The 13951-nt window shown below is 44.0% G+C and overlaps 1 protein-coding gene across 1 annotated transcript in view; it reads right to left on the bottom strand.

Moving 5' to 3' along the window:
* Positions 1-13951, bottom strand: part of PARL (presenilin associated rhomboid like) — a 625047-nt gene that overhangs the window by 111615 nt on the left and 499481 nt on the right. Inside the window, exon 8 of the mRNA XM_069618249.1 lies at positions 5438-5539. Within this exon, the coding sequence (XP_069474350.1) occupies positions 5438-5539 (102 nt within the window). The remainder of the gene's footprint in view (positions 1-5437; positions 5540-13951) is intronic.

Genomic DNA, 13951 nt, shown 5'->3' with positions numbered 1-13951 from the left:
TTCTCCTCTACCCCCATATTCGCCTTTCTGATCATCACTTAAGTCCCCCCTCCTGCATCTCCAACAGCTACATAGGACTAACAAGGCTGGCCGGTACCTTCCTGATCTGGATATCCATCAGGGTTCCTTGATCCACCTATTCCTGGCATTCCCAGACCACCTCATCACTCCTCAACCTACTCTTGACATTAGTCAAACACACTATCGTGTTCTCCCCACTTTTCCTCGCTCCTTCCCTCTGCCTCCATCTCACATGTCGGTCTCCAGTCCCTGAACTGAAAATTGTTCACCTGCTTCCTACTGCCTCCTTATAATCTTCAAGCACCTCCTGATATTCATCAACCTCCTCCACAACCACCTCTTTCTCCCCCTCCTGGTGGACATTCTCTTCTCCACCAATCTTCTTCCTTTGTGCCCTCTCCGTGCTGGCCACTCTACTCTAAACTAATTTCTCTGGCTCCTTCTCCAAACTCCAGCTTTGCCAAACTGAGCTTGAGGGCCTTTATAGGGCTGTGGCTCACCATCCAGTCACACTCTGGTGAAAGGAGAATTGGGCCTATTTGCTCAGATGGAGATCAGCTGTTAAGCTTTGTGTCTGGGGATGGCGTACTGCCCTGATATGAGGCTTGGGATTGTCTCGTTCTTCCCCTTGGGTATTCCTTCCTCTGCCTGACACATCCTGGCCATGTCTTCAAGCCTCTCTATGGTTCAAGGATACTCTGGTGTGTTACTTCTGGCAGCAAAAGTAGGGATTGGCTGGTGGGTGCCAACATGGAGTACTTCTAGTTCTGAGGTGGAACTTGGAACTGGTTAGTCTCTCTTCTTGGATGGTCGCTCCGATTGTCACACCCTGATGCTTTCCAAGGATTGGACCCCCTTAGCCTACCTGTTCCTAAATGTAAGTGAAAAGGGGCTTTTTCTAATGGCTGACTGACAGCCTGACATTTTCAGTCTTATTCAAGTCACTCTCTTTCCTCTCTTTACATCTGTAAATTCAAGTGAGATTTCTGCACCCATACAAGGAAAGTGTTTAGGTGCTGCCCGCACTTCAAGGCCGCTATTCCTCGACTCAGGCGTCTCTCTGGTGGTAATGTGACTGTTCTCTACCCCACAATGAAGGGTATGAGAGGGTGACCAGGGCATCCTCCCCTGACATAAGATCCTCTGGCTTGGGCAGCACCTGGCCCCCTTAGCTCCCTCTACCCCAAGTGGGAGAATTAGTTACATTGTATTAAAAATAAATACATGGGCATTCTTGAAGAATAAAGAACCCCTGCCCCGCCCCAATCATTGTTATGTTATATTATATTAATCCCTATTTCATTAAGTTGAATCTAAAATAAATGCAGCTGTACCCAAATGGTATAACAAAATATTCTACTAACAAATTTAAATTAAGAAATTGGGTCCAGACTGTATACAATGCTTAGGATCGTCTAGCTTTGGTTCAATGATCCTTAACATATTTGGAGAATACATTTTTGTCTAAGGGATAGGCATATCCGCTGTGCACCACTATCTCACATGAACTTCACCAACATGCCACTGTTCGCGAAGGGCAAGTGTTCACTTTTGGAGCATGTCAGGTTTAGCATCACAGGAGAATTCATACAGAAGTGCACTGGCAGCAGTGCGCAGGTGAAAGACGTGGTGGCCAAGATTTTAGTAAGGAAGGCGGGTGTGGGTGGGTGAACTACCAAAGGTAGAGGGACGAATGGTTGGACTACGAGGGAGTGCGTAACTTGGTATGGCGAGTCTGCAGGCATGGATATTGCGGGATCTCCCCCACACAGACAGAGATCGGAGTGGATGGGGGAGGGAAATCATGAGAGTCTGCTTTGCATTGTGGGTCGGGTAGGGCAAGAAGCAGGGACATGGAATGACCAATTGGGTGGCTGTCTGAAACAACACCCCCAGCAAACCCACAATGTGCATGTAGCCTTCAGGGAAAAAGTGATGTGTGGCAAAACAACCTAGAACCAACAGATCTTGTTTTTATGTAGCTAAAATAACTGCTTATATACCTCCAGTTTTATTCAGGGCTACCCCTAGTAGCAGCGAATGAGGCATAATGGCCAGAGTCCAGTAGGCAAAAGTATCCTTGACCAGAATAAACCATTCCCATCTGCTATTTCTTTGTGCAAATATTCTTTGTTCTCCAAGTGGCAAAATACAATATTAAACCTGAAAACAAGACTTGAAGTACATCTCCCATTTTAATTCATGCACAATGTATTGCTCAGAACCCTTTGCATTTAGCACAAAAAGCTATGAAACCAAACATGATCTATAACTAGGCTATCTTGAGGGAGATTTCCCCAGTCAGAAACCTAATTTGTGCTAGTTATTCAACTGATAACTATAGGATACATGTTTCAATGTATTTTAATTGGGGTTTTCAGTATAGCTTTACATGAACTTGTTTCAAGCCTAAACAATAGGCATTAGGTTAGGATTTTCATTTATTGTAATGAAGATAATCACCTCATTGTTTAATTATTTTTTGTATGACTATTCACAGAATTACTAATACGCTCAACTTGTGAACTGACTATATCAAAGAAGCAACACATAAGTACTATTGTCACAGGCATCTACAAAGAGATTTCAGAGAGAGTTAAGGGCCTACAGAGAGACAAACTGGACATTCTGATTGAGGCGTGGGTGTTTTATAACCAAACCAAGGGGAAACACTAGATTTATTTTTTACTAAAGGACCAGCGCATGCATATTTTTCTGAGCATGACCTGCCATCGATAAGGACTGTAACAAGATAAAGGGTTGAGGTAACAATTAGCTTGAAGAAAATACAAAAGATGTGCATCACGAAAGCATCAACGTACGACATGCACAGGATTTCAATGAAAGCAAGGTTCAAAACAACACTATAAATTATCTAATGGTCACATGTCACTGGTTTGTTACTTTCGTGAGTATTTAGTACACATTGATTTATGCTTTCACAAAGATTAAGACCATAGTGAAACCAAACATCCAACACCACCAGACGTATTAGCTGCGAATGAACAAACCCTTTGTAGCAAGAGTAGTTATTGTCCTCTATAGATAAATGCACACCCATCCAATTGTCCAATAGTGGCAACATAACAAATGCTATTACAAACATCAAGCACAAGAGGTACGGGGACTCCAAACTTCGGTGTTCAATTGGTGGACATCTATGGTGAGGCTATCATGAATAAGAGTGACAATTTGTGAGACACATTACAGCAAACAACACACCTAACAAAACAATCAAAAGCAAACATGATCTGGGCACTCCAATCAAGCCATCGGAACAGGCTATACAAAGACGCCAAATTAATATAAGCAAAAGGTTAAATATAAGTGCATTAAAGGCAAAAGAGATTACGATTTTATTTTTAATTTAAGTGAAAATAAAAAAATTCCATCCATACTACAAAAATGTGGCCTCAGAGCAAATATGGTTGCCCTACTTAGCTGCTCTATTCAACCCAGTAAATGAGGCTATCTTGAATAAGCCAGTGTTGTTTGAAATGGGTTACTTGGAATAGGTCCATCATTAGGGAAATAGAGGGTTATATTAAATCACTAAAATCCTTGCAGGCACCAGGCACAATCTTTTATTGAAACATAAGCCCCGGTCGTGGGCTACGCTACTTTGCACCCTTTTTTAAATAAAAAAAGCTGCAACAGTAAACATAACGTAACCTTGGCAACAGAGTATGTTCGATTCCGATTCACGAGAAAGTGTCACCATTATTTCCAGTTAATTATCATCTAATAGCAGTTACTGACAAGCCAAGAAAATGTTTGGAAATAACTTATTAGCAGAGCTGACAACATTGGTAGGAACCAACATCTTCCAGTTTTCCAAACAGGATTCCGGAAAGGCTTATGTACATCAGCCAATTTAAATGTTCTGTGCAAATGGCACTCAAGGGCAAATCCTGGGGACGAGACCACTGTTCGTAGCAATACCTTGCACCTGCGTTCAATATGGTAGACATGGACTTAGTGTAGTCAAAACTTCAAACAAAGTGGATGGATACGGACCTGCTGATTATGTTAATGGTGTTGAACACAATCAGGAGGACAAAGGTCAGGCTGAGCATCAATGGTCGAGGTGGGGCAGCAAAGGCTCTAACACAAGTTAGCATTTTGGCCCTGAAGCCGTTTGACCTCAATGTAGCACACTTACCATGGATACTGGAGCCCACAATTTCTTTCCACACTTAAACAATAACCACATGCAATGTGTATTGTATGTAGACGAATAAGAAACAGATTTACAGTTTTCAAAATATTTAAGTAGTCAGATCATATCCTTTAAGAACACACTGTTTCAAATCTATTTAATTAATATTCTTTGCGTTAGATTTCATTGATCCAACTGAAAAGTGCCAGTAAGTATAAAAAAAGCAAAAAATGAAATAAGTCGACCAAAAGAAAACAAATATAAAAAAATAAAGATGTTGGTTAGAACCCTAATCACACAGGCGCTTGTTCAGTTGTTGTGATTTGTGGTGATAATATTTGGTTAACAAATCTCGAACAGGTCTACGAAGTTAGTCAGGGTGTGGGTTAAATGACAGTTTAGCCAACATGTGTTTCGACCCTCCCGGGTCTTTTTCAAGGCGTGCAGTGGGTAATTTGCACATCAGTGTAGGCGATAAGCAGGTGTTTGGGTGGATGGCAACCCTGACAGGCCAGGTGGCCTTCTGCCAAGAGATGAGCGGATCGTGATCTTTCGAAACCCATACCATGACTAATTTCATCAGACCTGTTTGAGATTTTGTTAACCGAATATTACTATCACAAATCACAACCACTGAACAAGCGCCTGTGTGGCTAGCGTGTTAACCAACTTCTGTGCAACCCAAATCTGAGATGGAAGGGCGCCATCTCCGCAGAACCCCATCACTGCCAGCAGTGTCCAGAGCTCTATCCAACTGATAAGTGCGATGAGCTAAACATTCTAGTGCCCTACCATTACACTTCATAAACAAATAAAGCTATGGAAGGTGGCTAAGAAAAGTTACAGATGCTGCATAAAACTGATCAATATCCCTTCAATAACGAGCTGCTAAAACTACATGAGCAATTCTTAACTCTTCAGAACTGCGCTAGACTGTTGCATGATTCAATGATGCATGTTTTTAAGGTAGAGCCCACCATCACAGGTTTGTTGGTATCCTAGAACTTTACATTGTTTGGGTTATTTTATCCAAAATGTATTATCATTAAATTTAGCAACCCTAGAAGGAAAAATGCAGTCGACTGTGTCAAAACGTAAAAGTGTGACCTGCCGGTTGCTCTAAATTCTAAAATCTCAGTAGCAAAATGCTGAAATTACTGGGCTATCCGAGCAGTTGCCAGGTCAGGTATTAATAGCATGCAGTGCAATATCCAAGGTGAACGTTGGTTAACTTTTTGATATATTGCATTTACTTACACTTGCTGCAGTGAACGTGAACATAGGAAGGAAGATTATTGCTAATTTTGCTTCTGGCATCTTTGTGCATACTGCTGCAAGGACCGTCATAATGGCACCTGACTGATTAAAAGTAAAAAAATTATGATTTATAATCCCACACACAGATGCCTTTCAGTAAACTTATACAGCAATGTACATATACCAATCAACATATTTAAAGGAGTCAGTGAAGTGCATACCTCATTGAGCGATCGACAGCCATAAGAAAATCTGAAACAAATCTGAAGGTTCAAGATTGCACATTTTATTGACATAATGCCACACTTAGCAAGAATTATGAATGTTAGCAAATGCCACACTTAGATAAAACTGGGAATGTTAGCAAACGCCACACTTCGATAAAACTGTGAATGTTAGCAAATGCCACACTTCAATAGAACTGTGAATGATGGAAAATGCCACACTTCATTAGAAATGTGAATGATGGCAAAGGCCACATGTAGCAAGAATTATGAAGGTTAGCAAATGCCATATTTGGATGGACCTGTGGATGTTAGCAAATTGCCTCACTTCGATTAGAACTGTGAATGTTATCAAATGCCAAACTTAGCAAGAATTATAACTGTTAGCAAATTGCACAGAGATAGAATTGTGAATGTTGGCAAGTGTCACATTTGGATAGATCTGTGGATGTTGGCAAACGCCAACTTGGATAGAACTGTGAATGTTAGCAAATGCCACACTTAGAATTTAAACATTGGCCTGCATTGCATCCAGACATGGTTGTGAATGTTGGCAGGTGCTACGCCTGGGTAGAGTTTGTGACGTTGGCCTGCACCAGACCCGGATGGGACAGCGAATGATAACAATGGGCACATTGCATAGAATTTATGATCACTGGCCTGCAATGCATCTAGAAAGGACTGGATGTTGCCTTGCGTCATATATAGACAGATCTGTGGGTGATGGCAAGTGCCACATTTTGCTAGAATTGTGAACGTAAGCCTGCATTGTACCCACTCCAAAGGACTCTCAAATCTTGGTATAGCCTCCCCCTCTGTCTATTGTATGGTGAAACGTAATGTATTAGGATACCAGGGCCTCTCCCCCACCCTGCAGAACTCTCAAATCTAGGTGTTGCCTCCTTCTCTGTCTATTATAGGTTGAAACCCACCTATAGTGTAACTTGCACCTTTCTCCCACTATGTAGGATGCTCACATCTAGGTATAGCCTCCATCTGTGCCCATCATATGGTGAAACGTAATGTATTATGAAACCTAGGCCTCCTCTCGACCTCGCAGGACACTCAAATGTAGGTGTGGCCTACAGCTTTGTCTATTGTATGGTGAAACGTAGTGTATGGTGAGACCTGGGCCTCTCCCCCACCAAACAGGATTCGCGAAACTCTAGGCATCTAGCCATACTGTGAAGGTTAGCTGCGAGATATATAACCCACTATCCAAAAATGTCTGCATACTCAACTCACACAAAAACTCACACAACCACCTCTCGCACAGCAAGCCACATGCACTTCACCACGCCGCAACAACAAACAAACAACACATAAGCCGCACCAACAGCACACGTGGACTGTCTCCTTTACTTGTCCTCCCTCCCCCCCCAGCACTATCTGAAATTTTGTCAGGCCTACTACGATAGTCGCTTGTTTTGTTCGTCTCCTTCCTTTCTCCTCCCCCCTCCCGCACCTTTTGTTAATCTCTGGCTCTACCAGAAATGTCACCAGTTCTAGTACGGTAGTCGCCTGTCTGTTTCCCATTTCCTTCCTATCTGTGTTTTAGCTCTTGCACTAACTAAAATGTCGTCAGGCCGAGTACGATAGTTAATTTCACATTCTTGTTGTTCATGGCCTGTAGGAATGTCATTGTATTTTCCCTTGTTACCTCCCTTGCTGTGAAGCGCTTTGAAACACATTGTGTATAGGCGCTATATAAACAAACTATCATGTCATATAGATCGATATTCGCACCAAAGCACACATTGATTGCTTTCATATCTACCCCAGCAGTCTTTAAAGGTCCCCCAAGACTCAATCATTTCACCTTTTAGACAGGCCCTCACTGCAGACCAAAACATCATCAATAACCATTATACGGATAACACTAAACTTCAGAAAGGACAACTGATTGACCGACCGACATCCAACCTTCACAAAAACAAAGCAAGAAGTTTGCCCTCCATTTCAAGCTAAACCTTATCAAGACAGAGCTAATCCCCCCAAATGGCTCCATACAATTCAGTAAGAGACTAAAACTGCATATTAATACTTTCTCTCTAAGCCTCTACATTTTTTTACAGTGGCTATGACAGGAAGCATAACATTTCTCAAGTGGGTTTTCTTTCAGCCAAAGATTCATCAAATGCTTTTCCGCAGTAATATTTTCCTCAAGGAGAACGTTTATGAAATGCTTTCAAAATGCAAGTGGGTGAGGGTAAGTAGATACAAAAATGGGCTACGGCTGTGGGTGTCCAAATCACTATAAAAATGGAAACTCGAGGAAAAACCAAGCCAGGTGGCTACTTCACTAAAGTATAATAAAGTAACTTGACCCAACTGCAGACGTGGGAAATCAGTTGGAATCACTACTTCAGGAAAAAAATCACTTTAGAACTTAACTGATTTAGTCTGCCAGCTACGCAACACAAAAGCATATTTATTATTATTATGTAGTGATGGGCATAATATTATGACCCTTTGTATGGGATACATTACTCACCTTAATCATATTTCTGATGCTTGTATCTGCTTAGATTCACATGTTATGCTGTGGAATTATGATTCAAGAGACAGGTGGATGCTGAAATAATATTTAATACCGAGATGGAAGTGGTCTTCAAATGTCAATAAAGAATAATTGTTGAAACGGTTTCTTCACCGATATCTCTTCCTTCCAAAATATACTGGTGTAATTACCAGCTTTCTCCTATCTCGAGGTGTCCGGATAGGCCCACCACTCCATTCGTCCTTCACTTCCTTCTTCCGTGTCTTGTGAATAGAACAGACAGCGTCAACGTGAATTGGCAGGCTTTTGTTCCTTTCCTCAGTTTAAAATACCCACCAATCACCATGGCCCCTGCCTAGCCCTCCATTCATTGGCTCCTGAGGCTTCATCCTGCCTCCCTCAAAGGCTGCCGTCCCGGCATGCAATACCTCCTGCATCCGGAGTTCTGGGGGAAGACCTGTAGCAGCCCCACCACTGCGCCTCCCATGGGGCCGCGGCCAGGCCGAATATGGCCGGACCCTGGCGTCGCGCTTCCCTCCAGATGGTTCGTGGCGGTGCCGATCCTGTCCCCCCCTCATCCAGTCGCGGAGGGGCCGCAAGGGTTGCCCCCCAGACCGGCTCGGCTGTGTTGAGAGGTAAGTGGGGTGTCATGTTGCCACAGCTATACGCAGTGTTTCCTGATGATGCTGTATGGCTGACATTAACCGCCGTTATTAGCCGGGCTCTTCCGCTGCTCAGACCCTCTAGACTGTCTGTCCTGGGCGTGCTCTTTACCTTCTGTGGCTCCCTCCTAGGTGCTCCCTTACATATGTATAAACCGATATCTAGTGGTAGCCACAGAGTGTTACAATTTTTTTTTTGAAACTCAAAAAGGGACGTCGACAGTGCGTCCCAGTAATATTATCCCAGTGTGATGTGTCCTGTACCCATGGTCCTTCATGCGTCGAGGTCCCTCAGATTGTTTTGTTTCTGACATGTGATTGCATGAAGTGTAGCGTGAGTACAGAGGTAATAAAGCAGATAAGAGTAGATAAAGCAAGAAAACATCTATGCACCTTCTACTCCACAGGGGAGGAAGGGTGGGCGCATGCAAATCTAAGCAAATGCAAGCATCAGAAATAGGATTACGGTGAGTAATATATCCCTTCTGAGGCTTGTGGATCTGCTTAGATCACATGCTATGCATAGACTAGCGAACAGTGTTTGGAGAAGGTGGTGGATTGTGAGAAGGTACAGCAGCAAATAGATGTTTTAGCACTGCTTGTCCCACCGGTGAATCTGCTTTAGAATGTGTTTCAATGCAGTAATGCGGAGTAAAAGTATGTATGGAACTCCATGTAGCTGCTTTGCAAATGGGGTCCAGAGGGACGTTTGCAATAAAGGTCAAAGTAGCTGCTCCTGTACACCTGGTAGAGTGAGCTCTTTGTGTAAAAGTCAGAGTTTTGTTTGATATGGAGTAGTAGAGCTGTATGCATTTCACTATCCATTTGGAGATGGCATTTTTGAAACGTGATCACCTTCCCTGACAAGTGCGATGGAGACAAACATTTGGTCTGTTTTTCTTACCGGTTTTGTCTTGTTTACATAGCAAAGAACCGTCCTCCAAACATCTAGTGTATTGAGGTTCTTCTCAGCTGAGGTTGAAGGATTTTGAAAGAAAGCGGACAGTTCAATGGATTGGTTAACATGAAACTTGGATATGAACTTAGGTGAAAACCTAGGGTGTGTTCTTAGTACCGACTTGTCTTTGTGGATAACAAAGAAAAAGTCTTGCACTGACAAAGCTTGTAGCTCACTGACACTTCTTATGGGGGTGATGGCCACCATAAAAAGCTGTTTTGTATGCTAGGTGTTTATGGCTGGATTTGTGCATAGGCTTAATGGGAGGACCTATAAGCTTTGAGAGTACCACAATGAGATCCCACCATGGCAGCGGGTTTACAATGGGGGGTGGGGGTAAAGTCTCTTTACTCCCTCCATGAAAGCCTTAACAACAGGAACTTTCCACCAGGACACCTTGTTTTGTGAAGTGGTGTACACGGATAGAGCCGCTAGGCGAACCTTGATGGAGTTGAATACTAGGCCAGAGTCTAGTAAGTGGAGCATGTAGTGAAGAATGCGTGATAGAGTACATTCAATAGGGTTTACATTTTTTGACTGGGACCATATTACAAATCCTTTCCATTTGGTAAAGTAACAGTGTCTGGTGTTAGGTTTACATGCCTCCTTGAGGATTTCCATACACCTTTGAGTTAGTTTTAAATGACCAAACTCTATGACTTCAGGAGCCAAGCTGCCAAGTTCATAGATTGAGGAAGTGGGTGGAACGTTGTTCCCCATGTTGGGTGAGCACATTGAAGGGGCATGGGAGCTTGATTGGGTTGCACACCGCCAGTTTGAGCAGATGCGTAAACCAAGGTTGTCTTGCCCACATTGGAGCAACCGGAATTAGAGTTGCCTGTTCCTGGTGCATTTTGTGCACTATCCTGCTGAGGAGCGGTGTCAGTGGAAAAGTGTAAACATATTTCCCTGACCAGCTCATCCATAATGCATTCCTCTTGTATCTGGGTTGGGGAAACATGGATGCGAAGTCTGGACATTGTGCGCTTTGGTTTGTGGAGAACAAGTCTAAAGGAGGATAACCCCAGAGGGAAAAGATATTGTCTAAAGTTCCTCCGTTGAGTTGCCACTCGTGTTCCTCGGGTAGGGGATCACTGCTTAGACAGTCTTCTAGAGGATTCAGTTTCCCTGGAACATGTTGAGATACTCGGAACATGTTTCCGCTTGAGTGCCCACTTCCATGTTTTTTGGGCCAGCCTGGACAGACTTGGAGAGTGTGTGCCTCCCTCTGTTTATGTAAAACATGGCATTGGTGCTGTCTGTAAGGACTTGCACTGTTAGATACAGCTGAAAGGCTTGTAGGGCCTTGAGTACTGCTAGTGGCTCCAAAAGGTTGATGTGATTTTTGGCTGTGATCGGTGTCCACAGGCCATGCGCTGTGTAGTGAAGGTAATGGGCTCCCCATCCGGAGAGTGAAGGGTCTGTTGTAACTACCGCTTTGACTGCAGGATTGTGAAAGGGTTTTCCCTTTAACAGATTTTCCTTTGCCCACCAACGTAGCGCTTGAACTAGGGTTAGCAAAACAACCATTAGATCGTCCCACTGATGGCTTGCCTGAGACCACTGTTTCGCTAACCACTGTTGCATTGGGCGCATACGCAGCTGTGCATGCGGAACCAGGTAAATGCATGAAGCCATCATCCCAAGCAAGTGCATTGCTTTGCATACAGTTATTTGGCGACCAGCCAGATACTAAGGTATTTGCAGTATGTTTTGTACTGTTTCGTTTGAGGGGAAGACTAGCCCCTCTTCCATTTGTATGATGGCTCCTAGGAACTGTTTGGTTTTGCTTGGAACAAGACTTGATTTTTTCTCGTTTATTGAACTGAGAACAGAAAATGTATTGTCCTTTGGTTATTTTGCTTGCAAATTGGAAGGGATTCCTTGGTTATCAGCCAGTCCTTCAGATAATGGTACACTGGGATTGATTCTCTGCATAAGTGCGCCATGCCGAAGGGTAGCACATTGAATTGGTAGTGTTGATTTGCTATTTTGAAGCGCAGGAATGTTCTGCGTGCGGGGAGCATTTGAAATATGAAAGTATGCCTCTTTCTTGTCCAAAGTTGCCATGTAGTCCTCCCTGTTTTAGCAGTGGGATTACTTCCTGTAGCGTAGTCATGTAACATTTCTGAGGCTTGGCTTATGTGTTTGCAGGGCGCAAGTCTAGGACAGGGCACATTGTAAGGTCTTTCTTTGGCACAAGGAAGTACATTGAACGGATACACTTGTTTATCTGGTTTGCCGGGATGATTTCTATGGGGTCTTTTAGTAGCAGTGCTTTGACCTCTTCCAGCAGAATATGCTGTTCCTCCTGCCCCGTTTGTCTTTGTCTTGGCAGGTGGTTGGATGGTGTTTGTATGAGTTTTATGCAATAACCTCCCGCCGGGGTTGAAAGTACCCACTTGTCTGACGTGATCCCCTCCCATGCGTGGGTAAAGTGAGAAATGCAACCTCCTACTGGAGTGGCATGGGAGGGGAACTGGAACAGGTGGTCATTGCTTTGGTGGGGTGAAGCCTCTGGAGGAGGAGGATCGGCCGCTACTTCTTGACCTTTTGTGGCCCCTTTGAACATTTTGTTTGGAGGAGTGCCCCTGCGAGGAACGCCAAGATGAGGTCTGCCCGCCCTGGTTGTAGTTGGAGGACCGCTGGGAGTTTTGCCTTCTAAAACTGCATTTATTAAATGTGCCTGTCTGCACAAAGGGTTTTTTGTGAGCTGTCCCAGGGATTTGAGGGTGTCATACTCCTCCTTAGCACTTTTCAGTGCGTCCTCGACCGCTTTTGCAAATAAGGCGTTAGGCTCAATTGGCATATTTAAAAGGGTGGCTTGGGTTTCCAGCTTGAAACCTGATTGACGCAGCCATGCATGGCATTTAATGAGGGTACACTCAGCTACTATCTGGCCTGAATTGTCTGCTGCATCCAGATTATTTCTTTCAGTTACTGTTTTTAAAAGCTGTGTTTTCAGCGGCTCTGGTGCAGAGTCTATTTGTTGTGAGATCTCATCCCACTTGTGACAATTAGAACTCGCCAGGAACGTACTGTTGTTGGCTATCCTTACTTGGTAAGCAGCCGAGGAAACTACTTTCCTGCCCAGTGTGTACATTTGTTTGCTCTCCTTGTCAGGAGGGGCTTCAGCAGAGGCTAAAGGTGTGCCCGCACTTTTCCTTGAGGTAGGCCCCAATGAGAGAGTCGGGCCTTAGCTGCCCCCTGATGTACAATGGGTCTGACAGGGCTGGTCTAAACATCTTCTCAATGCGAGTATTGACTGCCCTTGTCAGGTTGGGGATAAGTAAAGAAGGCTGAATGTGCCTTCGGATAGATTGGAGCAGTGGAATGAACTGTGCTGCAGATCTCTTATCCCAGAGGATGTCCTCTACAAAGTCTTTGTCGACATATGCCTCCTGGGTATCGATTTTAAAATGTTCTGCAGCATTTAAAAGAAGATTGTTATACCGCAGTTGGTTATCCACAGGGGAATCAGCCGCAGGTTGGTGAATATGGTCTGGAGATTGAATGATGCATACATCATCATTATTATAATAATATTGGTCTCTATCCTCCATGTCCCTTTGGTCTGCTATTGAGCCAGGTTCCTGCAAACCTGAAGTGTCAAAATAGTATAGGTCGTCACATATGTTTTGAGAGCTAGAGGTACGGCTGTGCCGTGTCTAGGCGGGGTCTTTAGGCATCGGCTGCTTATTAGCTGCCTCGCCTTGAGGGGGCCCCTGGAGGTTGGTAAATTGATCAGGCTGTTCATCAAAAAAGTTAACAAAGCTATATATTCTCTGCATTACTCTAGCAAATTGTTCCGGGGTCCATTGAGTGGAGCTTGGTAAAACCGTGGGAACAGGGGTAGGGAAAGACTCTGGTGTAGAGGGTTCTATGTGGTACATTTCCCCGGAGAGGGTGTCACTAGGGCCAGTGTGTTCTTTATCCTTAGTAACCGGTGTTTTTGAGGATAGGGACTTCGAAGATTTTAGGAGAGTGCCTGGGACATGTTGTTTAATGAGTTCTCTAATTTTCGAATTATTAGCAAGGACCGCCGACGCGCCTTTCGATGCACGGTCACCGGTACCCGAGGACTTGTCTGATTTGCTTGCAGAGTCGGAAACAGATTTCAACGTCTGTTTCGGGGGCCTATCATGTGGCGAACACAATGGCCCAGAGGAC

This window comes from Ambystoma mexicanum, chromosome 10 (assembly GCF_040938575.1).
Source record: "Ambystoma mexicanum isolate Mex_15411 chromosome 10, UKY_AmexF1_1, whole genome shotgun sequence".
Lineage (NCBI taxonomy): Eukaryota > Metazoa > Chordata > Amphibia > Caudata > Ambystomatidae > Ambystoma > Ambystoma mexicanum.
Note: the sequence above shows the minus strand (reverse complement) of the source record. Positions and strands in the feature narration are given on the sequence as shown.